Source organism: Leishmania major, chromosome 35, assembly GCF_000002725.2.
Source record: "Leishmania major strain Friedlin complete genome, chromosome 35".
Taxonomy (NCBI): Eukaryota; Euglenozoa; class Kinetoplastea; order Trypanosomatida; family Trypanosomatidae; genus Leishmania; species Leishmania major.
The window spans coordinates 1,182,963-1,210,252 of NC_007284.2; the positions used below are offsets into that span (position 1 = coordinate 1,182,963).

A 27,290-nucleotide genomic window follows, 5' to 3' on the forward strand; every position below is an offset into this window, starting at 1 on the left:
TTGTGCGCCAGAGAGGATGATGGTGACAAAACAAAATATATAGAAAAAATAGAAGGTGCGACAGGGAAGGGCGTGAGGTTGTTCATGGGAGAGTGGGGAGGCTAGCAAGTTCCTTCCCGGCACAGCAAGGCCTTCGTAAAACTCACGGGCTCCTGCCCGTTCTTCACGCGTTCAGCGTGCACACGTGAAAAGAAGAAAAGAGCGGGATACGCACCGCACCGAAAAGCCTGCTGCCTTTCGTTTTCTTTTTTCAGCCTTCAACGCATCTCACTCACATCAGCCGCAACGCTGGAGAGCACATGAGATGCATGTAGACCCACGGACCGGTGAAACACCATCGTCTCCGTGAAACCTTCAAGGTGTGCTGGTGTCATGCGAGTGACCGTCTCTCAAAGGGGAAAGAATCGTGGAAGACGGCGCTCCCACAAACCAATTACACACAAAAAAAAATAGAAAGGGCGGAACAACAAGAATACAAGCGACAGGTGTTCCTAGCCATAGTGTACATGAGGGGAGGGGGCGACAAAACGAAAAACTACACAAACATCACACAGGCGCGCGAGTGGGAAAGGAGGGGGGAAGGAGGGGGCGAGATGCGCAGGTGTCGGTTGGTCCTGTGCCCTCGACATAATTCGCTCGTATGCGCCTTTTTATCGTCCGTTGCGTGCTCATCAACAGCTTCCTGAGAGCTCCTCACCAAGGTTTCGTTCACGTCAAAAAACAGCGCACCGTTACTCAGAGAGCGAATACTAAACGGAGGAGTCTGCTGCGACCCACATCACGCACCGAAGGGCAGATATGCCGCAGATCCCGGGCCTGCTTGTGCACGCTTTTTTTTCTAGAAGGGACCCCGTAGCTCCTTGGTGTAAGCATTCTTGTCCAGAATCTTGGATATCTGCAAGGCAGCATAGATCATGGGTAGCGGTATCTGCACCACGAGGGCGTGCGCCTCCTCCTTCACGGATGCCCCCTCGAAGTGCTCGCGCAAGAACTCCAAAAAATACGGCAATATGACGTCTGTCGAGTCGCTGCCGTCCTCCTGTAGCGTCAAACGAGGGCAGGCCGAAGCGCGGCGTGGCGACATCTCCGTCTCGTCGTCGATCATCGACGGCACACAGCGCACCTCGAAACGAATTAGAAACTGCTGCTCCTGCTGCGAAGACTCGCCGGCTACCTTCTTGTTGGTGGCATGGCTGCCGTAGGGACCACGGAGGTCGTAGTACGAGCTGTCTTCGTCGTGAAGCCATGCAGGGCTACGGTACTTGTCCAGCAAGCCCAGCCGCCTCGCCACAACCTTCTTGCCCGTTCCATCGTCGGTGGTCTCAACGACTGCGGTTTTAGGTGGCTCGACCTCCGAGCAGTACAGGTACGGGCCGGTGATGGGCGGGTGGTTGCTCGCATAGACGACGGAGCCGACAAATTGCGCGCCTGGGTAGCTTGATCGGGTATTGTCAGTGTCGTTGTACTGGCCTTGGTAGGCGGCGATCTTCAGCGGGCCCTCTGTGACGCTGCACCGCATGGCGAGCGCGACCGGTTCGCCTAGGCGCGTTAGCACACGCTGGAAGAAGCAGATGCTGCTCGCCAATGCAGCTGTGGTAGAGAGAAACGTACTCTCAAAAGAGGCGCCACCGTCGCCGACGCCGATGAGCAGGCCATAGTGGTCCTCGAGAGAGTACCGGTGCACCTCGCGCAGCACCGAAATGATGTTCGGGTCGTCGGCCTGCTCGCGGCGCAAGGCAAACTGGTGGCGCACATATGCGCCGGTCGTCGGTGTCGTCGACGGCGGCCTCGGAATGCACTCGGTGAAGAAAGAGGAGCGCATGCCACGCGGCAGGCAGTGCATAAAGTGTGGAACGTGGAAAAGTTGCGGGTACGGGTTGGCGGAAAACTCGATGCGCGTGTCGAAAGCAACGAATAAGTCGAGAAACCCGCTATGGGGAGTGTCATTGTAAACCCGGAACTGCACCTTGCCGTGCTTTAAGCTGACCACTGAGATGGGTGTGATCTGCTCGGTGTTCTCGGCCCCGAAGCCAGTGACAGAACTGGCGGCCTCCTCGGGCTGAATCGCATCCGAGAGGGAAAACTGCGAGATGCATCCGCTAGACACGCAATGCAGCGCATCGTTGACCGGACTAGCCCTCATCCCGCGACGCGGCAGCGCGGGGATAGTGGTGGTGCTGCAGCGCTTGATGGGCTGCCCGAAGGGGTCCGCAGAGCTGTTCTGAGAACGAATGTAGGCCTTCAAGTCTACAATATGCGACAGATAGGGGACCTTTTCGCCAATCACCTGCGCTGAGAGGGCCACCGAGAACTCAACAAAGGCGCCACAAAACGGTGCTGACAGGAGGTAGCGTCCATCTGGCAGATGTGCCGTGAACGCGAAAGAGGCCTGCGCTGGGCAGAAGAAAGACTCCAGACGTCGCCGACCCGCCTCTTCGGTGTAGTAAAGGCGGTGGTGCTGACGCTGAAAGAGCGCAGGCAGCCGTTCCATCTGGAAGAACACGGCGACGTTCTTCAGCTCCTTCACCTCCGTGCGATCGGTGCACATCGGGCAGCGAAATGCGTTCGTCGAGTGAAATGTGCCAACGAAGGAGATGTCGTTGACGGAGCGGAAGCGCGCAACGTCGCAGCCGCACGACCGGCATGTGATGACAAAGTAGACGGACATCCACGACTGCTGCACAGCGAGGAGCAGCTGCGCCGTCACCACCTCGATCGGCACTTTGAACAGCGCCGCCAGCGCGAGCGGGTTCCAGAGAGTGAAGGCGTTATAGAAAGGACGCTGCTCATTGCACGCCTTCACAATAGCTGGGTCCACCAGCGTGAGCTCTTCCCGCAAGATGCGGCCCGTCCGGGGAACCGAGAAGAAGGTTTGGTGATTGAAGGGAGAGCACGAGTCCAGGAACGGCTCACAGAAGGCCTCCAGCGCCACCCAGAAGTTCTTGTCCAGCTGCTCATGGGGCAACGAGGTCCACAGACGGTGAAGCGTCGCCTTGTCGATGCGTGAAGTCGCTGGAAAGCGCATTTACCAGCGGATGCGCTACGGTGGAAAGGGGAAGAGGGAGGTCACGGGGGGTGGGGGGGGGAGGGGAGGGAGATGACCGTAACGGAACAACAACAACAAAAGAACACAAAACTATGTTGCCTCTGCCGCGTTGCCACCAGACCATGTGCGGGACGATTAAGGAGCAACGGCAGCAACATTGAGACGACACCGGTTCAGGTGACAGGCAGTGTGTCGCGCACGCGTTGGAGACAAGAACAGGGAGGAGATTGAAGAAGAGGGAGGCAGAGATGAGTGTGCGAGTGCGTGGTGCACACGAGGTGAGAACCGTCCACGCCACGTCGAGTTAGAGCATGATGGGCAGCAGATGCGGCCTACTGGCAGTGTCAGAAAGGCCACCATCGATCGTGAAACCCCTCGTTGGGCGCCGCTGTTTCAGCGAACGCGTCAGCCGTGCGCCCCCTTGCCTGAATTGCCCACGCACACGCAGAAGTAACACAGCTGACGGAGAGGGCGAACGAGAACGCTAGACTCTCGCGTGCTGCCCAATTCCGCGGGCGGGCGTTGGGGCGAGGAGGCGCGCTGTTCCTTTTGACTTTGTGTGCCGTTTTTTTTTCTTTGTCCATTCGGTCTTGGCTATTTCTGAAGTGCACCTGTGCCTTTGATGGCGGCGAACACCTAGTCTCAGTACCAGGTCGTGGCGGCTCTTGCGATTCACGCGCCTCGTCACCCTTTTAGGTAGTGCGCCCCTATGTACATGACGGCAGAGAGTTTGAGGAGAGTGGTCCGTCTGCCTAGCAAGAGCGTCGTCGCCAAAACTTTTCGTTGTGTCGTTCCCCCGCCTTTGTAGGTGGTAGCTGCTCAGAGTTTTCTTACCGCGTCGCACGCATGCACACGGCCAAGCACCAAGATGTGTATGCGCCACATCAGTATTGATAAACACCAAACACCGTCACCGCCGCAAACAGGTGTTTGCTCACGTACACCTCCTCAAAGTAATTGTCCGTATCGGAGTCCCAGAACATCTTGCACCCCGTCCGCATACCCTCGCCACGCTGCTCGCCAATCATGCAGTGCACAATGATCTTGTAGCGCTCCAGGTCTTTCGAGCGAATCTTGTCCCGCACAGTGTCGGCTATCTCCTTGCTAATGCTCTGGATCTCATCGGCGTTGTACTCCTGGTCTTCCAGGCGACTCTCGAGCACCGACTTCGCAATCGGCTTCAGTTCATTCGGGCGGAACTTGTGGTGGTGGTCCGGTCGGAGCGAAAAGGTAGTGGCGTCGACTTCCCCCTGCATCCTGGAGCGTTGTCTAGTAGTTCGTCTTGCGGTTCCTCGCAGAGGCCAACGTATGTATATATGGCCGATGTCGAAGCGGCTATGCTTTGATGGCAAGGCGTATTCGTGACGAAAAACGATGAGGGCCAAGAAGCGGAAGGAAACGATGTTCCGAAGCAACGAGGTCGCAGGCCTCGGTACCGCCACAAGGAAGAAATACAGAGGTGAAGAGATAATGTAATGATGACAAGGTAAAGGGCTCCTTTGTCGTGGACTGAGAGAGGGCAGCAGCAAGCAGACCGTCCATGGCTTTCTGTAGTGACTGAAGGGCACGGGACGCACTACATTGACGATTCGGGAACCTCCGATCAACTGAAGAAGCTCTACATGCCAGATTGTCTATGTTTTCTGTTTGGTGGTCACACGAGACACCGTAGTGGTGTCTGTGCACTCGCGCCGCCAGCCACTAGTACTGCATCCAACTTGTGCCGACGCTTCTTCTTGTGCTGTTGTTTGCCTGTGGCGCAGACGTATTCGGAGTCTACCGCAGTATAGAACGGGGAGGGAGGAACTCTGTGAAAGGAAGAGAGCCACAAGCAGGCACACGAGGCAAGACACACAGACACACACGTGCACACCAGCTCCGCATAGTCCCAAACAGCGGAAAACCAGAGGATAACAGCACAGAAGCACCGACAAAGATCGCGGACGCGCCAAAAGCGCTACAAGTAGCACAACAATGACAGCACCCGACAGCGGGGGATGTGACCAAATGAATAAAAAAGGCGCGTGTCGCCGCAGCCCCCGCCATCCCCATCCCCCGGTCTCAGGGCACCTCCGTCCACACCGGAAGCCAGACACACACACACACGTGAAAAAAAAAGAGGGGAAGGAGAAAATGATGGCGAGTGCGCCACGGTGGAAATTGCTCTGGGAGGAGAACGTCACAGAGCTGATTTGTCTGGGTGCCTGCCTAACTGCGTCCCGCCCCCCTCCAACCCCGCAGCAACGCCGGCGCCGGCAGCGGCAACAACAAGGCAAAATCAATAAGAAGAGCGGGTGGGGTGCACATGCATATATATATATATATCGATTAGCATAGTTGCATCATGCACCATGCAGGAAGAAGAAAAACAGGGCAAATCAAAAAATGTTGTCCTCTCGGTGAATTTTCTCCTTTCCCTTTGCAGCTGCTTGGCATGCACACACAGACCGTTCATTCTACCTTCGTCGGTATACGGGCACGTAGGCGTGCGCCCTGCCTACTCAACGACCCACGGGACTCAAAAGCAGTAGGGATAAGCCCAGGGAGCGGACGAAGAAAGAACGCACAATCGCAGCGGCAGATGCGGCGGGCAGCACTGCAGCACGCAAATGTTAAGAGGAGAACGAAAGGATAGGAACAAGACACCGCGGAGTCCGGTGAAAAAACAATAAAGGCATCATGAAGGGGTGCCATGCGCCAACGATCGCCGCACACCTTCACTTGTGTACCCCTGTGGCGTTGATAGAGTACAAAACAGCAAGGTTGGCCTTAATCGGCTGCCGTGCAACAGGCGTGGCGTGAAATGTGCGGCAGCGGTGACACTAGCTCAGAAGCGTGATTTTTGTGTTCTGCAATGCTTGCCGTATTCCACACGTGCGCGCACTAGCTGCCTCACCACGCACCCATCGGTGCGCGCCTACCAGCGAACGTCGTTGAAGTTCGTCTGCGGCCGGTCAAGGACATCGTCTTGTAGGGTTGAATCCCCTATCTGGGGACGTCGCCTAACACGTAACGAGCAGCTTCCGCTCCACATCACCTTGGAGGGCGCCGCGAAAGCCAACGCACGCTTTGCGAATCTTGCGGAGGGGAGAGGGGGCCTCCGTGTTAGCCTGAGCGATCCCCTCATGCTCGGAATTTTTGAACGTTCATTACGAGAATGCAGCAGTTGTGTATCAGCATCGGCTCCTATGTGTGGAGGTGCCCCCCCCCCACACACACACACACGCGCGGGTACTAGACTCGCTGCCCGAGCAATGTCAGCTTCGATCGCCTCTTCATTCGGCGAAGCCCAGGAATCACAGCCACCCTTTTAACGGAATCCCTCAGCGTAGCGGCCAGCGTGGCAGAAAGCCCGCGCTCCGTTCACAAAAAGCACCACCCTATTGGACAGCCCCTGGCACCAGACGCGTGACACCACTATCTGCGGCGCAAGTGTCATGCGATTTTCTTCATGTGCGCAGCCGGACCGCAAGAAGACCGCAGCCGAAGAATGTAGCGAAGCCGACGTGCAGGGCGTTCGCGTCGTCCTCGATGACACTGGTGCGGTGCATTGACACAGAGCACACAGGGCGTGGGCCGATGAACTGTGAAAAGGGCCTTTGGGGGTCTCTTCAACTCGAGGTCACGCGTGTGTACGGCGGATCCAGCAGGCTGATCACTGCGGCGATGGTAGCTGATGAAGCACGCCAGGAAACCGCGTGTCTTACAATCAAGGAACGCGCGGAAGCCTGTGAGGGTTCAGCTAAACGGTGACGAGAATATGCAGCAAGGTAGCTTGCGTGAAGCCACCGTATTGTTCTTGGGTCTACCCCTGCCGATTCCGCGGCCGCGGCCGGCGGCGATGCCTCTGACAGACGTGACGTACGCTGTCGACCGTGGGTATTGGGTAACTTCTCGCGCTTTCGATTCTTAGAGGCGAACGCGAAAAGAAGCAGGAGCACACCAATTTCAAGGCTTCTTCGTTCACGAAGACGAGACGATGGGCCACACACCCCACCAGCACAGGCACTGCCTTGCCTGGGAATATGGTCGCTGCATGCGAAACCATCTTTCTCGTCCAGGGGGACATACCGGACGAAAGGTAGCTCCGTTTCCCGGTCCTCCCTCCCCCCCACCTTACCCAGCGCGTGGCAAAGTCGGACAAAGTCGCTTTCCTGTGTCTCCTTCATTCGCCTGTGTGTCTTCGCAGAGTGTGCTGCATCGAGTCCCACGCCAAGCCTCGTTGCCAGCTTTTCCCCATGCGCGTGTTAAGCAGGGGACACGAGCGGATAACCACGTGCCTCCCGCATAACTAGTGCTTATCGTCATGGACAGTCTGTGTGCGAAAGGGGCAGGCATCGGCAGCGCAAGCGATGCGGTTCATCACACGGTCAAGCGTCCCCGCCCGCGGAGCTGACGACGTGCATACGAAGGCAGGTGGTCTCTCTAACAAGGTGAAGGTCTTGCAGCAGCGGTGGAGACTGTGCTGCGGCAGGAGGTTGTTGCTCATAGTAAAAAAGAGAAACAGAGACACGAGAGAGAGAGAGAGATGCTGCTGATATGAGAGGGCTCCCGGGAAGTGAGGCCAACTCTGCTGCGGTGGCGCAGCCCATTAGCTTGGATGGTCATTTCGTGTCCTGCGGAAGAGGCACTCAACGAAGCGCAAGAAAGACAACGTGAGAAAAGGAAAAACAGTTTCACACGCTCGGAAAACGAGAGAGCGAATGGAAAGGGATCAAGGCGCTCTTGTGTGACACACACTTCGTGGCTGTACAGACCCGTCCAAAACGCCAAGGGCTATGACGACGTCGGTTGGTGCATGCCTTTGCTATCAGCTTCTGTCACATCCGCCCGTCGACACGGCCATATTGTGTAGAAAGAAGAAGAGAACAGAAGTGGCTTTGCACAGATAAGACATATTCTTGTTTGTTTGTTCGGCGGGAGCGAAGGGAGCGTTGGGTAGATGCGTAGGTAGGGGCGCGCAGTGCTCACGGGAGAGTAATGTCCGTACACGTGAGCATGAGCCTTGTATGAGAGGCGACGGACGAAATGAACCAATAATAAAAGCAGGCAAACAAAAAACAGAATGCTCTTCCTTCCCAAGCGTCGGAACGGATACGATTTAGCGCCCTACGACGCCACATGCGAAACAGGTCAACAGACTGCCGTGCTCTCTTTGCGTCCTTCGACGTGTCCATTCTGACAGACTGCATGAGCCCATGTACACGCCATCCGCCCCGTCACGGGCCTCTCACGTGGCGAGAAGCAGCCGTAGGCACGCGCCGCGGCACTGCTGGCTCTGTTATATGACCAAGGCCTCTGCCTCGAAATCCGCCTGCCTTCCTCGAAGGTCTTCTCTCCGCAGCTCCCACTATGCCGGTCGCCACCTGGGGCACCTCTCGGGCTGGTGCAGACTCGGCACACAAGCAGGCAGTGCGAGGGCTGGGTGAGAGATGCCGTCGAGACACACCGACACTTCGCCGATCATCTGAAAAAGAACAACGTGATTTCTCCCGCAGGTCGCTCCCGTGCGACGCCATCCAGAACGTTGTTGCGAGCATCGGTCCTGAACAATGGCTCTCACCCACCCGCCCCATCAGCTGTGGGTTCTTGACCCTGTCACCTCCGCAAGTGCTTCGGCATTGAGCCCCGATAGAAGTTAGGGGCAGGGTGCCCCCCTTGTCCCCCACCAAGTGGAGCGCTGGACCCGGAGAAGCCACGCTCAGCTATCCATGGTTGTCGAGGAGCTCTCGGAGAAAAAAAAAACAGAAACCCTAGGGGCAACGACAAAGGAGAGATGGAGCGGAAAGCACCGCCGCACCCATTTAATGTACATCTGATATTCCAAAAGGAGAGAAGAAACCAAAGCGCACATGCAACACGCCACGTAACGCACTGAGATGACTCCGGGTGTTGACAAACTCCTCATGCCATCACCACATCTGTTCACCGTCGCGAGCACAACCACAGCTCACCCGCCCCTGCGGCACCACGGCTACACTCTGGTCGTCAAGGACACACCGCCCTGCCGCAAAATCGAGCCACGCGCCTCGGGCGCCAGACGGACCCCACACTGGGGTCCGCATGCCTCGATCCAAGCGGGTCGCGTACAGCGTCCTGCGCTCCACAGGGGCAGTGGCGACGGCGTCTCTGTCGCCGCGCGGGACAGAGGGCGGCGTCACCGTGCACGCCGCACGAGCTCGACGAGGAGGTGGGACAGCCTCAGGGCAGGGGGCCCTCTGAGACCCGGCCTGCGTGTCGTCCTCCTCCGCCCAGAGCCGCTGCAAGTCGCGCTATTCCGTGATGTGGCGCGGTGACTCGTCGCATGGGTGTCTGCAGGGCTCGGTGGTGCTCTCGTCATGCTTCCGGCGTCTGCGCCTCATCAGCCCACCCCGTCGGGATGTAGAGGGGCTGCCGCATGCTTCGCAGGCATGCTCGCCGGGGGGTGATCGGCATGCGCCGCTTCGCGCCCCTCCCTCGCGCGCCGCTGACCGCCGGATGCTTTGCCTGGGTGTGGTACGCCGTGCCAGCTGCGCTCCACAGCGCCTGCGCGCAGTTGCGGCATCCCGCGGCCTGCTTCAAGACGGCGCCCCACCCGCTTCTCCGCCCGCGCGCCCTTCGGAGCCGCGAGGCGATGTCCAGGCGGGGGGGCCGGCGGATGTGCATGTGCGCTGGCCCCGCGTACGGCTCCTAGACTGTCGCGCTGAGGATGCACAGAGGGGGGGGTGCCGGGGGCAGCGATGGACACCAGACGGCGGAGCCCCGGTGCAGCGTGTGTGAGATGTGCCGCAGCGTCGCATGCGTCGAGAAGTCAGTGAATCTCACATGGCGTACGAGCCCACCGCGCCGGATCAAGCGTTCTCATCGCCGACACAGGCGGAAGTGCAGACTCTGGCAAGTGGGAGGGGTGCTGCAATGCTAGCGCAGCAGTTGGGAGCACGTCACATGCACCCCATGAAGCCACTGCCAGCCACCCGCCGCTGCAGGGATGCGAGGCGCGGACAGGCGATCACGGTAAAAATGGCGAAAATAACGAAAAAGACTCCGTGATGCGTGACGGAGGCATAACCGCCGAGAAATCTGCACAGCCATGATTCTGAGGAGGGGCATCGAGCGTGGGCTTCAGACCCAGAAATTGGAACTCCACGCGCTGGCTGCCAGAAAGGTGAGCTGCTGTAGAGAGGCAAACGTACGCCGGTTGACGCCGAGCCCGCTGGCGAGAAAGCGCACAAGACTCCGCCGTTCCTCCTTCATGCGGCCGCACTTCGCGATAACGGCCTCGTACGTGTCCCAAGTAATCTCATCCGTTGCCTTTCGCTGCGTGTACGCATGGAAGCTGCCGTGCAGGAGTAGCAGAAGCGGCTCTTCCATGTGCACCATCGCTGAGGCGAGAAACTGCCGCATGCTGACGAAAGTCAGCGGTGCAGAGCGAGAGGCCATATTGTAGTCCTTAAAGATGTTCTCCGGGTCAATCAGAAGCATCGGGGAGGCGTTGCGGTAAAGGTAGTCGAAGACGGTGCGCACCTCGTCGGCGGCGACTGCAACGGTAGGGTCGGCGGAGGGCCAGCAGTAACTCAGATGGTACAACATATACGACACGAAGTGCACCTGCGTCGGGGACACAAAGCCGCGAATCACGTCGAGGTAGGCAGCCAGGACGCTGTCCTTCTCGACCACAGCATCCAGGTAGCACAGAATTTCGTACAGCGTTTTCGCCACCAGCTCCGGATAACCGTACCGCGCCTCAAGCTCGTCGACTAACGCCTCCTGAAAGTCGCTGAGCACGTACATGTCCTTGAAGAGTCGCTCCGCCATATCTCGGCGCAGCTGCAGGTTCGCACACTGCTGCGCTGCACGCGCGAGGCACTCGTCGTAGCGATACTCCATGCGAATGAAAAAGCGCTCCGAGGCGCAGGCCATGAGGTGATCGATGGTGGTCACCTCAATCATACGCGGCGTGAGGGAGCGGTAGGCCCCGAACAGCTGCTTGTACAGCAGCCACTCCGGCGCACGGTCGGGCGAGAGCGGGTTCAGCCGCTGGAAAGCGACGGTCGAGGCCGTCGTCGAGCTTACTGCGCCGGCGCGGTACTGCAGCCCTGGGTTGTTCTCGACAAGACTCTTGCTGCCGAGCTCCTTGAAAAGGCGAAGGCTAGGGTTTCCACCGTAAACGCCAGAGCCGCCTCCAGCTCCGCCATTACTCGACTCGGAAGCCGATTGGGACGCCGTTGAGCCCCTCGCAGCCGGCCCAGCCGCGGCCACCGCGCGCGCGTTCTCAGCGTGGGCATACTTGACCTTCACAAAGTTGGTTGTGTCGGGTACTTGAATGGCCAGCGAGGGGTCGACGTAGTTCATACGGCACAGCAGCTTCTGCTGCACCGGGTCCTCGCCGGTGAACACCTCAACAGTGGAAAGGAATCGCTCGCTGCTGAGCTCCTCCATGGGGTGCCGCAAAACGCGCTGCATGGCCGCCTCGGCCGGCACCACCTCGGGTAACCTCCGCTGCACCACCACCACATCTGCCTGCTCCGAGTTGGGCCGCGGGATGGTGAAGGCGACGGAGGTGGCGGAGGGTCCGAGAATGTTGGCGACCCATTGTGCACGCTGAGCTCGGCTAGCCCTCTCCAGTAACGGCCCCCGGTGGGCAGCAGGCATGCCTGGCAGCGCTGTCAGGGTAGCCCTGCTGCTATGCGTCGGCAGCGTGGGCGCCGGTGATGACGACAACGGGGAGCCGTCAGAAGTCGCAGAAAGCGGTAGAAGGTCCGTTGCGGGCCAAAGCGGATGCGGCTCTAGCGCTCCAGCCGTGTCGCCGCCACCCACGGTGTCTTGGTGTTCCGTGGCCGGCCGCGGCAACGCGCCGCTTTGCTCGGCCCTCGAATGCGCCCGTCCACGCAAGCAGGAGCCGCGTTTGTCGTGCGTCGTCTCCGGTGTTACCGTGGTCTGCGTTTCTTGACGCAACGTCGATGGATCCGGGTACACGGGGTCCGTCTCGCTACTGGGCGCTGGCTGCGTGTCCTTCGCCTGCCCTGAACTAGCATTGCTCATCGCCTGGTACTGCTGCAGACGCGCCTGCAACGCGTGCCGTGCCTGAAAGTGCTCATACACACGTTGGTCAAACAAAATGGCCACGAACCCATCCGTCTCATCCGGGGCCTCCTCGTCGTTACCAGTGTGGACGAGCTCCAGAGGGATTCGGTGCACGTCTGGTTCATCAACGTTGTCGCCAGCCGCCACCGAGCTCTTATTGTTGCCGCCACTGCAGCGCGCTGCGACCAGGCGCCGGTATGCTGTGTCGCAAAAGTGCATGTCCTCCAGGAGGACCACAACATTCTCGGCCATCCTATTCCGCAGGTCCCGCCGCAACGCTTCTGGTGTGAGTACGTATTCGTTGTCGTAAGCGTCCAAGATCTCGTTCACGCGACTCTCTACCTGCCCAAGCAGCACCAGCAGCACCACCCGCTCATCACCCTCGTCAAACAAGCTCTGCGTCTGCGCGATTTTGCTCAGCTTCAGCTGCCGATACCCCTCCTTGAGTTGGTTTGAATTGCCACCCGCCATCTGTTTGCGCAGTCGGAAGAGCTGTAGCTGCACATCCTTGTTTTCGACGTGGAGGATCTGAAGCTCGCGCTGTAGCTGCCGCTGTATGGAGGCGGCCTCCTGCGCGTCCACCTCCAGCTTCTGGCGAAGCTGTCGGCACTCGTCGCTCACCTGATCGAACTGTCGCCGAACTCGCTCAAGCTCCGCCTCATACCAGACGATTTGCTCATCTTTGTCCTCTATGCTGCGCTGCAGGAGCAGAAGGGACTCGCCGGAGGTGCTCTTCGCCACGGCAGTCGTCAAAAACGCCTTTGCGCGCCGCAGGGATTCCGCCTCTTCAAAGTAGGCCCGTGTCAGGTTTCCGCCCGCACACAAGGCAGAACCGTCCTTCAACTTGTTCGGCCGGTCGCTGTCCATGCTCTCTTCTCCATCGGGGCGCACCCCGGTGGCAGAGAGAGCCGTGTCGTCGCTATAACCTATGGCGCCGTCGTCGTTCTGGGCCACAAATATGGAGCGACAGAGCTCGATGCGAAAGAGCCGCAGCAAGTCGCCAATGAAGGAGGTGTTCGGCTGCGCCTGCATAATGCAACTGACTTGATCGAACAGGTCCACCGTTTTTAGCGTGCGGTCGAGCGAGGGTGGATCATGCACCCCGCATGCCACAAGCTCGCGCAGTTCCGTCTCACATCGCAGCAGCTCACTGCGCCATGACTGCCCACTGGGCGAGACGGAGATCGACGACGACGCTGACTTCCCGCAGGAAGGGGCGCAAGCCGTCGCCAAAAGCGCTTCCGCGGGCGACAGTGTCTCTCCACGGTTCGCAAGAGCGTCCTCGCCGGCGGCCGAACTCGAGGCGCTCTCGAGCGGTGCAGCAACGCGTGTGGGAAGAGGTCGGAGGCACCCATCCAGCGAGAAGGCATTCTTCGTGTAGAGATTCGAGGTCCGCCTTGTTCCAACAGAGTAGGTGCTGGCGGCCGCTTGCCGCAGCGTCGGCAACGCTCGCGTGCTGCGTTGCTGCGACATGCTGACAACAGACAATGCGTGGTCGCGGCTGTGTGTTTGTGTGTATGCAAACACGGAAGAGTTGTGCAGAAGCGTCGCCGACTTCGCAGTGGCATCCGTGATGGTGAAGAGAGCACTAGAAGAAGACATGGAAGCAGTGTGAGCAGTCGTTGTGGAGGTGCAGCTGGCGAGACGCTGCGCCTGCCACCGGCACGGTGTGCTCGTGGCGTTCTGTTTAACTCACGTCCGCCAGTGCCGTCTAACGGAGAGAGGAGGGGCGACGTGGACAGCTATCTGACGTCGCTGGAAAGTCAAGGTCAGAGCACGCAACAAGGGGCGAGACACCGACATACACGCCTCACCGACGCTATCCGCAAGCTCAGCTGCCACGGTCGCCGGCGCTGCAACTTTTGAAGTTGCACCTCACTCCTTCTTTCTCTTTGTTTTTGTGACATTGCGGTTCACGGACAAACTGTAAAAGCCGCGCATGTTGCACTGGCCTAATACAGCAGAGGCAAGAAAAACGAACAAGAGAAAACGAATCGGTGAACAGGCAGCACAAGCAATGAAGTATTGTCACATCCAGCTTTATCAAGAATTCGTCACAGGGGAAGAGAAGCCCTTCCACGGCGACGCTAAGGCATTGGCCATCGACCTCGCCGTTGTGGGGTTAGGCCGTCTGATGGCAGGGTTTACCCACAAATCCTCCACCGGTAGCAGTAGTGCGAACAGGTTGTTCACAGCCCCTAGCACGACCAAAGGCAGCTGCAGGTTGTCGACGCCGTCGATGAAGCACTCGGTCAGAGTGCACGCGGCAATCATGGTGAACGAATAGAGCGCAGGGCCTGTGATGGGGACTTCAGCGATCGCGAGAATCACGCCCCAGAAAACCAAGCCACACACAAGTCCCCCCAGGGTGCCGGTGGTTGTCTTGTGCGTGATTGACGCGTTAGCGCGCTCTGTGAAGAGCCCGTTCTTGAGGTATCGTCCAAGCGTACGTCGGGAGCTCAGAAACAACGAGCTCCCGGTGATGGCCGCGCACGCGTCAACGATGCCAAGCGAAACAATGCCTGGAATTATGTTGACGGAGAGCTCGATGATGGCTGGGACCGGCGGGCCATCGATCGATAATTGCCTGCAGCGCATCATCAGAGAGATGCCAAACCCGACGAGGAGGTAAATGTGGGTGCGCACGACGCTATCGATGTGCTCGCGGTCGTCGATGTGGCGAGCCATGAAGCGCGATATGCACTCAGAGCCGTACACATTGTAGTATCGCGCCACCTCCACCAAGACGCATAAGCTGATAGCCGTGGAGAACGCGAACGCCATAAATGGCGGATCAATCATAGTCGCCGGAGTGAAAGCGACGACGCCGATGAAGTGGAACAGCTTACGACGCACCGTTGGCCGAAGCTGCATAGATAGCGCGTCCACGAGGTACACTGCGAACGGCAGCAGCGTAAACCAGCATACGAGTGTCCACATGCGGAAGCGGCTGGAGACAAAGTAGGCGAAGAGCCAGCGAAGAACGTTGTCGCGAAACTGGTAGCTAATGAGAAGGGCCAGGATGACCCCGACCACCGCGTTCGACACCCAGAAGATGATGCTGATGCGCTTGCGGCTGACGCGACGGCGCGACGACTTGGAGTTTTTGTTGGTCGGGATGAGGCACCATCTCGAAAGAACGGAGACGAGTATGACGATGTAGATGGCGCACAGAATCATGCCGCGACTCGCAATGTGCGGGTACGACGTCCGGTACCCTGGCGCGTTCAGCGATAACACCGACTCCCGACCACCGTCGAAGCTAAGGTTGTTGTTGACGCAAATGTCGCAGAAGTAAAAGCCAACAAGGGAGCCGATGAGGATCGCCTCGTTGTCGCCGATCACGGGCAACATCTTCAAGAAGAAAATGTATCCTGACAAGACGTACGCGATGCCGCCGAGGGATATGACCCTATCCCGCACAATGAAAAAGACCACCGCCAAGCCGACGACGGCGTAGAGGACCGTCTCGGCGACTACGTTTCGGTCACGCGGCGACTTCCCGCGCCTCTCGGCCTTTGCAGCGACCAAAGAGAGGTAGGAAAGGAGTGTCGAAGCATAGAACAGAATCGGCGAGTGTCCGAGATTCATCGCGTGATCAAGGCAGCGCTCGGACAAGAAAATAAGCGGCATTAGCAGCCGACTTTCACCGTGCTCCGACGTGAGGGCCACGGTACAGAGAACAAGAATGCTGCCCGCCTGCATTCGAAAATGTGCCTTCCACGAGACATGCGCCAGCAAAAACGCCCACATCAACAACAGTGTTGATGAGTAAGAGATTTCGATTCGCCTCCGGGGACGCTCTGCGTTCGCATCCGCATCCGCCGCAGGACGCGAACTCGACGGAGGATTCTTCGCGTCCGCCGCGGGCGACTTTCGGAAATACATGGGATACTTCATTCAAATTATACGTGTGACCGTTCGTGTGTATGGTGGCGTCGGTCAGCGGGTGGGTATGTGTGTAATGCGATCTAAGATGCGTGCGTATGGACGCGGAACACGTAAAAAAAAAAGAAAATACTCAACAAGTTTCAGGCAGAAGCGCTACAAAGACAACGAGCACCGACACACGGGCAACGCAAGACGCCGGACGCCTGTCGCGCGTGTGTGAGGGCGCTGCGTTCGGTTGCCCCTTTGGATGCGCACACAACAGCGCTCGACTCAAAAAGTACAGATGAGAACACGGAAAAGGCGAAAAAGAGAAAAACGGAACGGAAAATGACAAGAGAGATAAGGAACACGCGAAGTGGCGATCAATTTAGAAAACAGGCCGGGCCGGTGGGCGAGAGTGCTGCTGCCCAACCAGATTGCGCCCCTGGCGGAGTTCGAAAACGCAGAGAGATACATGGGGAGGGGAGAAGGAGAAGAATCTGAAACGAGAAGCACAACGCATTCGACTACATGGTTCCAAACTCGTCCTCGCATCTGGCGAGCTTCCTGCTTCCGTGGAGAAGTTCATCAATCTGGTATCCTCTTCCCTACTGACACTCTCGATACTGCATAGCGCTGCCAACGCGGCCCATGAAAGTTCAGTTGTTTTCAAGGCATCATCGGATAACACCACCCGCGAGTAGGTAGACCTACGTATCACCCTCACCCTCCCCATTTCCTGTTCTTTACCCCAAGAGGGGATCCCCTGCCATGTTGGGTACGCAAGAAGGCGTGTGTGTGTGGGGGGGGGGAGGGAGAGGCGAAACATGTACGATGACTCGATCCGTCCACATCAACCATGAGCGGAAGAACACAACAGGGGATACGGAGAGCATAAACGGCTGTTGAAGGATATCACGTGGATGACGGAGAGTACGTTGACTCCTTCCGCACCATGACATTGTTTTGCGGTCATCCTCCCCCTTCTTTTCTTCACGTTCAAATCGATTTCGAAAAGCAAACATCAGAGGCGCGCTTGCACAAAGCCTACAGTGCGTCTTTGTGAGAAGGGTACCTCGGCCTCCGTTCGAAAGCTAGGGGTACGAGCAGAGAAGGGGAACGTGCGAACACACACACTCACTCAAGCACGCAGGGACAGCGGAGCGCAGAGGAGAGTGCTTGATCGGCGGTAAGGACAACGCGTAAGTGGAGGTAGAAAACCCGCGAGGAAGTGTGCGAGTGCGGCATCGGTGGACCTCGAGCTGTGAAAAAGATGCAGCAGACCTGAATGTCATTGGGTAACAAAGGAAAAGGGAAGGTGTGAGAGAGGAAGACTGGGAGTGAGGGGCGCTGCGTGGTCGCCAACGGTGCCGCTCACTAACAGTACGATCCCACTCAAGTCTCCGTCCGCCTCTGCCCAAGCTGGATGCGCGTCACTTCTGACGCCCCTTTTCCTTTCTTCTGTCGTTGTTTCCACAATAGTCGTACACCGTCTGTGCTGCTGCGCGCCATCGCGAACAAAATCGATTGAAAAGAGAGGCGATTCCAAGAAGAAGGTCAGCAGACATCAAGGCACCCCATAGAGCCATACGAAAAACGAAGAAGGCAATAAGCAATGCGGTCGCTGCAAGCGGCAAGAGGGCACCACGAAAGAGAGGGGCAGAGCAGATGTGGCAGGCAGCGTGCTGCGACTGTGAAGAAGCGCAAAACAGAACGAAGCAACGATAAAGCAAGCGAGGGGAAGATGGCACGTGTGCGGGTGAGGTTATGTGTGAGAAGACGACGCCACACACTGCTCAGGCAAAAGACGTCGACAAGGACGAACAATGCGTCCATAGCAAGAACAGGTGTGCGGGACCAATAACAAAAGCGGGATGTGTGTAGCGACAGAGGAAAGGGGACGCGGGGAAGAGGGGGGAGGGGGTCAAGATAAAAGCGGAATAAAACGAGGCGAAAACAATGGAGCTAGATAATCCCACAGACACTCCCACCCACGCCAACATGGATGCCGGCACACCACACCCAGACAACCACACAAACCAATCGCACGATTGGGGCAGCTCGACGATGCAACGACAGAAGCTTGTGAAACATTCCATGGGCGAAGAACGAGTAACACGGTAAACGACGTTGCGCCCCTTCTCTTTCCATCTTATTTTAGTGGCTTCACAGATGCGGAGCACGACAAGATGGACTTTACACTCGAGAAACCCCCACAAATCAAATGCAGAAGGGCCTGCGCGCCAACCATACGGCACCGACGTGATCGTGAAAAGCCGAGACGGCGAGGAAAGTGGACGGATGAAAGAGGCAGACAGACAGACAGTGTGTGTCTGTGCGGCTGCCCTTACTGGTCTGGCGACCGCACTGGAAACAGAGAGGAGAGGCGCTTCGATCCAGGGAAAAGAAGAGATCTGGTTCTCAAGGCAGAGAGTGACGTGCCAAGTGGAAGTGGAGGTGCGACTGCCTCTGCAAAAGTGTGTGTTTGTGTGCTTATCTGTACATACAGCCACTGCAAAAACAGCGCATGTGGTGCTAAGACGTCGAGTGGGAGTAGGAGCAGCCGGAGAGCAGCGACACCTAGATGTGCACACAAGATGGCACCTCAACTGGAGTGAGCATCAAGACAGAGAGACGGGTGTGAAACAACAGCGAGAGAGAGAGAGGATAAAGTAAGGAGAAAAACTCACACGACGACGAGCACCCCCGCGCGTATGCATTTACAGACGACGGCGTCTGCAGGCATCACCTAGAAGTGTAAGCAGAAGGAGCCGATGGAGGGTCAAGCCGTCTCTGAGCAGACGCACACACCAGCGACGAGAGCGATGACTCGCAGATGCACAGTGCCGGAGAGGACGAAGGGATCTACGTGGCTGGGACAGGCGTCTACTATACTGTCAGTTGACCTCCCATGGACAGCCACATGTGAATTGACGTCTTTTGTCATCTCTATTCTCATTTCCGCTTCGAAGGACGTCGCCCCACCCCCCAGGAATGGGCATGCTCGGATGGAGGGAGGGAGGGAGGGGAGAGACAAAGCGCTGGGAAGAGGGGGAGAGGGGAGGGAGTCTCCATGATGAAGCAACAGCCACCACCGACACCCGCGCAATATATATATATATATATAGAGAGAGAGAGAGAGGGCACCATCTTAAACGTCGACGTCATTGGTCTTTGCTTAATTTAACAGACCGAGGAAGGAGAGGGGACGGCGGAGAGAGCTACAGCGCGAGAAGTACGAAGTGAGGCCATGCGGCAGAGGAACGCAGGGAGGAGTGCGGTCCAGTGCGCAACGAGGTGGCGGTGCCTCCCTTCTTCTTTTTGTGCAACGACCGCTGTGCAGGCGGCTGAGTGTCAAGGGACGTTCACGTGTCGTGATGCGCGTCTGCCATCGCTGCCACGGTCCTTTCCAGGTCCTGCAAAAAATGCCGCAGCGCGAACTCGACGTAGTTGGACGGCACGTGCGGAGCGTCACTGGCCGGTGTGAGACGCACCTTGCCCAGCACATCGTACACAGCTGATTGCAGGTCCTCGCGAATGCGCGTGACTGCCAGGATGTCCTTGTTCCCGTACAGGTCCTTCGGATCGTAGACGGCTGTGTCGCTGAAATGGCGATAGAAGACGTTGACGCTCATGTTGTATGGGGCCATCGCCGTCCCTTCAGCGCTCTCCGCCGACTCGGCGTCCGGCAACAGCGTCGTAATGTGGTGAAACCACATGGCAGGGATGAAGAGCATGTCGCCTGGTCGCAGGACGACCTCCTGCGCCGCTTTGCAAGCTGCAATAAGGCGAGGGTAGCGCACGAGATCCGGGGCGTCCACATTCAGCACCGCCGAGGAGCTGCCCGTCACGTACAGGTTGTTATACTCTCTCGGCGGGAACAGAACCACACGCTTCGTGCCGACAATTTGGCAGAGGACGTTGTCCAGCACGTCATAGTGCGTCCAAAGCTGCAGCGGCGGGGCGCTCATGCGCAAACAGGACTGATGCAGTCGTGGCTCAATGTACTCCTTCGCGCCAGGTGGTAGCACAAAGTCCGTGCCCAGTGCTGGGAAGTCCGTCCACAAGTTGGAGCGCTCGGTCTTCATGTGAGCGGCAACGGAGCGGTAGTACCACGTCTCGCTTGGCGTGCCACGGGTCGTGCGAAAGAGCTGCGTCGCGTCCTCGACGTGCTGCACCAGCTGCGCTAGCGTCACGTGACGGAATGCAAAGTTCTTGCGCACAAAGTCCAGCTGTGGCGACCCCACGCTCACGTGCACCGACACCGTAGCGTTCCCTTCAGCCTCTTTCAAGTACGCTGAGGAGCCCCAGGTGGACAGACACGAGCCAAGAGGGACGTTGCGGAACACGACGGGCTGCGCGGACGCAGTAGCTGCCTCCAGAAACGCGGCTGCGCTGTAGTGCATCACCTCACGCACAGCGGACCACGGCTTCGAAAGGAGTTCGTCATACGAGTACGCGGGCTCCTGCGCAGTTGAGTTTGTGGCGCCGATGCCCCGCCCCACGTTCGCGCTGGCAGTTAGTGCAGTGATGGAGCGCCACGCGCTCTCATCGACAGCATCCCCGAGGCAGAGCAGCTTCGGCTTTGCGGCGAACGTGCCGAAGGAGAAGCAAGTATAGCCGCCACCAACGACACCTACCACACCTTCGCCGAGGGCAACGCACGAATGGCGCGACCACCATGGCGCATCTGCTGGGAGCGACACCGTGACGGCAACGGCTGGCGCAGCTTCACCGCCTGTACTGCTACTGAGAAGAGAGCGTGGGACTAGCAGAGCTGGCGGTAAGCGGGATTTCTCCGTCCAGCTGCTGCCCCCCAGCACGAGGAGGTAGTCTTGATGGTTCACAGTGACGGGAGTTAGCGAGTGGGAGTAACGGCCTTCACCGAGCCGCACCGGCACGCGGGACCACTCCTTCGTGGAAAGCCGCAGCTGCCACAGATGCGGATTGCACGCATTCTGCCCCAACAGGACCCCGCCAGAGACAAGTACTGTGTCGTGCGAGAGTGCTGTGGCTGCGGCCGAGTGCAGCGGAGGCGGCGAAAGGCCGTTCGCCGCGGCGCAGTCCAGTGCCTCGTAGGAGATGCTGAAGCGGCGCATGCACACAGTAACGCGAAAGCACTCCAGCGCCGCCGCGGCGTTGGCGCCCGCAGCTTTGCCGCCCACCAGTAGAAGTGTCGCCTCATCTCCCGTGCTGCCGAGACTCACCATGCTGTGGCGATAGCGAGGGGACGGGCAGCACCGGCGTCCGTTGTCACAGCGTACGCTCAGCGCCCTCCAGCGCGCCACAACGGTAGTGTCTAGACCAACCATGCGCGGCACATCGAGAGTGAGCAAAAAGGCTTCGTTGGACGGCGCAGACGGATTCGTGCGGCCGCCCCAAACGAGGAACGTGCGCGGGGCCACACGGGAGAAGGTGTGAAACACCAACGGTGGGGGATGCGCCGCGCGGGCCGTTGGTTCAGCTGTCGCCACGCCCTCGCTGTCCTCGCCGGCGACAACGACACGCAGCTCCCCCTCTTGCAGGCTGTGCGCGTACACGGTACTGACGCGCTGGTGCTGCTTTCCCGCGACGAAGCCGCCAAAAGAGACGAGGAGACGGTCGCCGTTTGCTAAAGGCTCGACTGCCACGCCGCCGTTGCCCCACCCCTCGAAGCCGTAGCGCGCCGAGGGCCAATTGTGCAGCTCGACCTTGAAACGCCCCACGTTTTGTGGCACAGACTCACCACTCTTGCTGCATGCCACACCATCAATCGAGTACTCCACAAAGGCGCTGTGGGCAGCACAGCAGTTCGTGATTACCGAGTCCCACGCCGCTGGCGTAACTGCCATGGTGACGCCGTAGTGCTCGCACATCTCGCTCCACTCCTCGAGTTCGTCAAAGTCCTCCAGGGCCTCCACCCGCCCCAGCTCCGCACCAGCTAAGCAAAAAGTTGAGATGCGGTAGAAGTCCCCCCACCACGCGCGACGCATGCCTGCCGCGTATGCACGGCGCGTCATGTGCGCCCCGTCCGGGCAGGCCTGAATGCCCAGCAGTGGGCTGCTCTTTTGGCGCAACGAGTATTGCATGACATGGCCGAAGCTGTCGAAAGGCGATACCTGGTCGTACGCCATAACGACGGCGTTTGGGAAACTTGTGGCCAGGAGCCCGAGCAGCTGCACCGCATCCTCATGTGGCATGTACTGCATGACACACTCCGCATAAATGATGGTCGGGTTCGTCGCCGCGAACCCGGTGGGGCCGTGCTGGTGGAGGCGCGGCAGCAGCTCCGCCGAGGCGATACGGAGATCGACGCCAACGGCGGCGTAGTGAGGACTTCGAATCGGGCATTCCTCGCTCTGCGGCGTCATGTGCCAGTCTGCCGGAAAGGTCTTCGGAGGGGCGGCAGCCATGAGTGCTGCTTTCGACTTTAGCACCGCGGGAAAATCCACGTCGATGAAAAGCACCTCCCCTCCGGCAAAGGAAACGGGTGTGGACGGCGACGGGCACGACGAAGACGCTGGCGCGCCAGGACGTTTTTCATCCATATTAAAAACATCCACAGAGTCCAGCAGGAGTCGAAAAGCCAACGTGTCATAGCCAGCGCCTAAGGAGAGAACCTGAACAGGTGGAGGGCACGGTGCGCCCTCGTAGACTGCGGCCCGCCGCTCCGGGGCTTCCAGATAGCTCTGGACGAGTCGAACTACAAGATCTGTCATCACCGCCATGCGCAGGTAGTAGCCGCGGTTGACCAGCGGCGAGCGTCGTGACGGCTTCTTCACAAAATGTCGCAGAAACTTGTCGCGGATATACTCGTGTGCCACGGCAGAGCGCTTGCTGACAACGCTGTCGTCGTTCGTGTGTTGCACTCGCACGTCAACGCTGCCGTCGACCACTCTGATCCTCTGCATCACCTTGTTCGCTTTCTTTTGCTTCTTACGCGACAGCGCTGCCCCGTCAGCAGTCGACTCGGAGAAAGTTGAAGGTGCCGGCTCGTGCTCCTCTATCGACGCCGGTGGAGGCGCCGCCTCTGCTGGTTTGGGCTCGCTGCTCATTGACTAAGACAAACCAAATGAACCGTGCGAGCACCTGCACTTGACGGTCGTGGTTTGTTCTGTGCGTAGCGAGGGGCGCACACCAGCAGCTGGACCGCGCGCACAATAACAGGAGTCACAGCTGGCGCCGCGCGGCGGTTCTTTGCACTGGGTTGAATCTGCGCAGTGTCTTCCAAAGCAACCAAGCAAGCAAGCGGCTAATGAAGAAAAGGCGAGAACACGAGCAGCAATCCATAACAGCACACAGAGCGGGCTGTCGAGGGGTTGGGGGAGGTCTGAAAGAGGGAGAAAAGAGAGGAGAGCAGGGACGTCGGTAGTTTCGCGGCTGTGTGAGGATCACCGGCTCGTGAGACCGCGGGAGGGCCCCACCAACACCAGCAAAGAAATCAGTGTGTTCAGCTTGTAAATTGAAGACCATTGTGCGAGCAAGCTGCGCCATGGCGCCCCCGTTGTGTCCGCAAGTGCGCGAAAGCTCAAAGCGCAAGGACCAACTTGCGCGGCGGAACGTCACCTCGGTATGGCATCGATCGCCTCGGCACAAACAGCACAAAAGCGACTGATACCCGCCGGCTTTCGCAAGGGAACCGCTGATCGAATAGCGAGTGGCATCTGTGAGCGTGTTTACCACAAGAAACCAAAAACGGAGAGCGCTAGAGGGCACGGAAGCTATGCTTGCGTTGAACCTGGACGGACATCCGAGGAGACCCACACCGGTTTCTGAACAACGAATGCGCGCCGCTTCTTCCAAAACAACAAAAAAACGGTCAAGTTGTCACCGCTTGCCGATTCCCACCCCCTCCCCGCTCCACAGCGACACCTCGGTCACCATCACCTGCACATGGGCTCGTCGCTCTCCACTTCGTGGGTGCGGCCAACCATGCGGTCGTCCATGTCTCGCAGCAATAGGTCGGCTTCGTCCGCATCCACTTCTCCGTCCCCCTCCGCCGAAGGGCACGAGGGACTGTCGCCATACGCGGGCGACGAAAACGCCGCTGCGCCGTTAGAGGCAGCAGCTCTGCCCGCCTCCACGTCTGCTGTGGTCAGCCCCTTCCACTTCAGCACTGTCTGTGCCAGCTCCAGCTTGCCCGCCTTGAGCAGCAGACTACTCAGAATGATACTCGTGTTGCGGCTCAAGGCGAATCCCTGCTTCTCCATCTCGGTCAAAAGAAACGCCACTTTCGCATGCTCGCCGGCGCGGGCAAAGGCGCTGACGCAGGTATTGTAGATGAGGGCGGTCTTCGGCAGCTTTGCCGCGTCCAGCAGCTCCTGCAACTTGACGGTGTCTCTCAAGCGCGCGTAGATGCTGTACACAGACTCGACGTCTCGCACCCGGCAATCGGGGTGCGACAGCAGCAACGAGATGTACCGCTGCATCTGCTCGACGTTGCCGATGTGACTGAAGGTGGAGGCGACGGTGGCTAGTAAGCGACTGCTCAAGACGACGGTGCCGCCACTCACCATTTCATCCACCAGTGCCTCTGCCTCGGCGGGCATGCGGGCCCGGGCGTACGTGTTCAGCAGCACAACGTAGCCGAACTCCTCCATCGGAATCCCACGTTCCTTGCGCTCATCCACAAGCTCCAGCAGGTGCTCAAACCGCTTTGCCCGGCCGTAGCCCTCGAACAAAATGTTGTATGTCACAGCGTTTTCTTGAAAGCCCTCCAGCTTCAGCTTTTCGCGCACGGCCTCCATCTTGGCCACGTCCCCGCACTTTGCGTAAGCGTTCATGGCCTGGTGGTACGTAACCAGCGTCGGCACAGCGTTTGTAGACTTGGACATTTCGTCGAGGATCGCCTCCATCTCGGTCAGACGCCCCATCTTACCCAGCATGTCCACCACCGTCGTGGCGGTCACCGGATTCGGCGGCACCAGCTTCATCATTGTCTCCAAAATTTCCTGCACCTTCGCCATGTTGTTGAGCGTCATATACACGTCAAGGAAGCGATTGTACACCGGCATCGTCACAGTCATCTTGCTTTCGAGAAGGCCCGCCCAGCACTGATCCACCGCGTCCGCGTCGCCGAGTCTCTCGAACGCCGACGCGACGTCGGCGAAAAAGAGTGGCGTGTGGATCTGGTTGCTCCCTAGCGCCTTGTGCACGTATTCGCGGACCCCTTCCGTGTCCTGGAAGTGGGCCAGCGAGGTCACAATGACACTGAAGAGCCGCTCATTCAACGGCACCTGCTTTGTCTCCATCTCCTTCAAGACGACGTTGAACTGCGCGCGGTTGCGGTGCTGCGTCGCATTGCGCAGCAGCACGCGGTACACGTTCGCCGTCTTGTACGGTAGCCGCGCCATGAAGGCTTCCATCGCATCGGGCCGGTCGTTCATTGCGTAGTAATTCAGTACCTCTGCCTGCACCATCTCGTTGACGAGGAGGCCGTACTGCTCGGCGTCGCGCACGATGGCGTCGCCGCGGACGATGTCCTTTGGGTAGCAGCGGAGCATTTGCACAATGAGCGACGGACTCATGTTGTACGTGGCCCCCTTCTCCGCCTTCCGCTTCGCCTCTCGGAACAGCTCCTCGACTTTGGCGTGGTCGCCGAGCGCGTGAAACACGCGCACCAGCGTCGGGTACATGGAGCCGTCCACCTGCATGCCTCGGCCGCGCATCTCCGCCAGATACTTCTCCACGAGTCGGGGATAATAGCGGTCCAGGACACGAAAGACGTTCTGGTACGTTTGCGTCGTGTGGTACACCTCCTTGCGGGTCATTTCTTCCTTCAGGGCGATTACGTCTTTCAGATTGTACGCGTGGGCGTACCATCGCAGCATCTCATCGTAGAGTTTATGGTCCTTCACGGCGCCAGCCTTGTCGAGGAGATCAAAGCACTTGCGCATCTCCTCAAATCGCCCCAAAACGCCAAAGCCGCGGAGCAGCGACGACGCGAACAGAGGATCGAGGTCGTCCATTGTGTCATTCGTGATGGCGTCCTCCACCATGCGGCGGAGGTGCCCCACTTTTTGCAGCATCACGTCATCGCCCGTTTCGTGGCTGCGCGCCATAAGCTCGCTCGACTTCGCGATGATAGCGGAGTCACCCGCCATACCCAGCGACACGCGGTTAAGCTCGGCACACAATGCCGCCTCGACCTTGTACACATCCGCCATCGACGTCACGCTCCTCTCCTGCAGTCGCGACCGTGCAAGGGCGCCGACGGCGCTGTCGGAGAGAGTGAGTTGGTGGTCCTTCGCAAGGCGAACGACAGAGTGCAGTGCGGCACTGCTGCCGCGGCTTGCGATTGCCGCGTGCGACACGACGACGTGCAGGTCGATGCCATGCCACCGCTTTGCGATGACGTCCTTGACCACTCGCTCGGCAAAGTCGACGACGTCGTTGAAGCAGCCAGTCATCCCCATACCGTCCAGCACGGCGCAGTAGTCGTTTGTGGTAACTTTGTCTTTCGGCACCGTCTCCCACAAGGCGACGCTCTCGTCTCGCTGGCCACTGAACTGATACGCCAGCACCGCCAGCACCTTCATCTCCTCCTGCGTCTTTAGCTCCTCGGCCATGCTACGCATCAGCTCTTTGGCGCTCTCTCGCTTGTAGGACTCGTACAGGTACCGCACAAACGGAAAGCTGATCTTGAGCCCATACTTGCGAAACCGAATCGCAGCGCGAAAGAGAAGGTGAGCCATGTCGCCCTGACGGAGGTCGACGCACTCCCGCATAAGGCTTTCCATGATCGCAGTGGCGTCCTCGGGCCGCATCTCTTTGCGCTGCAGCTTCGATTGAAGCGAAATCATGAGGTACGTCACGGCATTCCGGAACTGGGCGATGCGGCGCCGCGAGTGAAGCATTGACTGTCGGATGTGGCGCGCGACATGGCGCGGCTTGGTCGACAGCACAGAGGCCAGCGCCGCCTCATCTTCACTCGAAAAGGGTCGGTAGTGAAACGCCGATCCAGAGGCCGGGGAGCGCAACAAAGTGCTCGAAGCGGCGAGGATGGCGTAGTGGCGAGCACCTTCGAGTCCAACCATTGCTGTACCTGACGATGTGAGAGCAGCGGTGGTGCTGGACGAGCTCAGCAGAGAGCGTGCGGATGCGCGCAAAGGGCTCCTGCCGCGCAGCCGCCTAGTCAGGAACACCTGCGCGGCAAAGCAGACGGCGCGCGGCATCCTCAATGCTGCGCGGACTCAGCTCGTCAATGATGGAGTGCACTAGGGGCTGCAATGCGTGGTTTGCGAAAGGAAGAGATTGAGGGCCGAGGAGGTAGAAGGTGCTCCGCAAGAGGTCAAAGCCTGAAGATGCAGCCAGCGTGGCAACAGGTGTGTGT

The 27,290-nt window shown here is 58.8% G+C and overlaps 6 protein-coding genes across 6 annotated transcripts; all 6 read right to left on the reverse strand.

Moving 5' to 3' along the window:
- Nucleotides 1-838: 838 nt before the first annotated feature.
- LMJF_35_2900 (conserved hypothetical protein) lies at nt 839-3,025 on the reverse strand (the record flags this gene model as incomplete). Its single annotated transcript, XM_003722636.1, has 1 exon — nt 839-3,025. The coding sequence occupies one exon, from the start codon at nt 3,023-3,025 to the stop codon at nt 839-841; it is 2,187 nt and encodes a 728-aa protein (XP_003722684.1).
- A 905-nt stretch (nt 3,026-3,930) lies between these two features.
- On the reverse strand, nt 3,931-4,302 carry LMJF_35_2910 (conserved hypothetical protein; the record flags this gene model as incomplete). Its single annotated transcript, XM_003722637.1, has 1 exon — nt 3,931-4,302. The coding sequence occupies one exon, from the start codon at nt 4,300-4,302 to the stop codon at nt 3,931-3,933; it is 372 nt and encodes a 123-aa protein (XP_003722685.1).
- Nucleotides 4,303-10,147: 5,845 nt separating this feature from the next.
- On the reverse strand, nt 10,148-13,141 carry LMJF_35_2920 (conserved hypothetical protein; the record flags this gene model as incomplete). The annotated part of the gene is made up of 1 exon (XM_003722638.1): nt 10,148-13,141. One exon carries the CDS (start codon nt 13,139-13,141, stop codon nt 10,148-10,150), a length of 2,994 nt encoding a protein of 997 aa, XP_003722686.1.
- A 1,011-nt stretch (nt 13,142-14,152) lies between these two features.
- LMJF_35_2930 (putative dolichol kinase) lies at nt 14,153-15,814 on the reverse strand (the record flags this gene model as incomplete). The annotated part of the gene is made up of 1 exon (XM_003722639.1): nt 14,153-15,814. One exon carries the CDS (start codon nt 15,812-15,814, stop codon nt 14,153-14,155), a length of 1,662 nt encoding a protein of 553 aa, XP_003722687.1.
- Nucleotides 15,815-19,344: 3,530 nt separating this feature from the next.
- On the reverse strand, nt 19,345-23,013 carry LMJF_35_2940 (conserved hypothetical protein; the record flags this gene model as incomplete). The annotated part of the gene is made up of 1 exon (XM_003722640.1): nt 19,345-23,013. The coding sequence occupies one exon, from the start codon at nt 23,011-23,013 to the stop codon at nt 19,345-19,347; it is 3,669 nt and encodes a 1,222-aa protein (XP_003722688.1).
- Nucleotides 23,014-23,841: 828 nt separating this feature from the next.
- Nucleotides 23,842-26,994, reverse strand: LMJF_35_2950 (conserved hypothetical protein; the record flags this gene model as incomplete). Its single annotated transcript, XM_003722641.1, has 1 exon — nt 23,842-26,994. The coding sequence occupies one exon, from the start codon at nt 26,992-26,994 to the stop codon at nt 23,842-23,844; it is 3,153 nt and encodes a 1,050-aa protein (XP_003722689.1).
- Between the last annotated feature and the right edge of the window lie 296 nt (nt 26,995-27,290).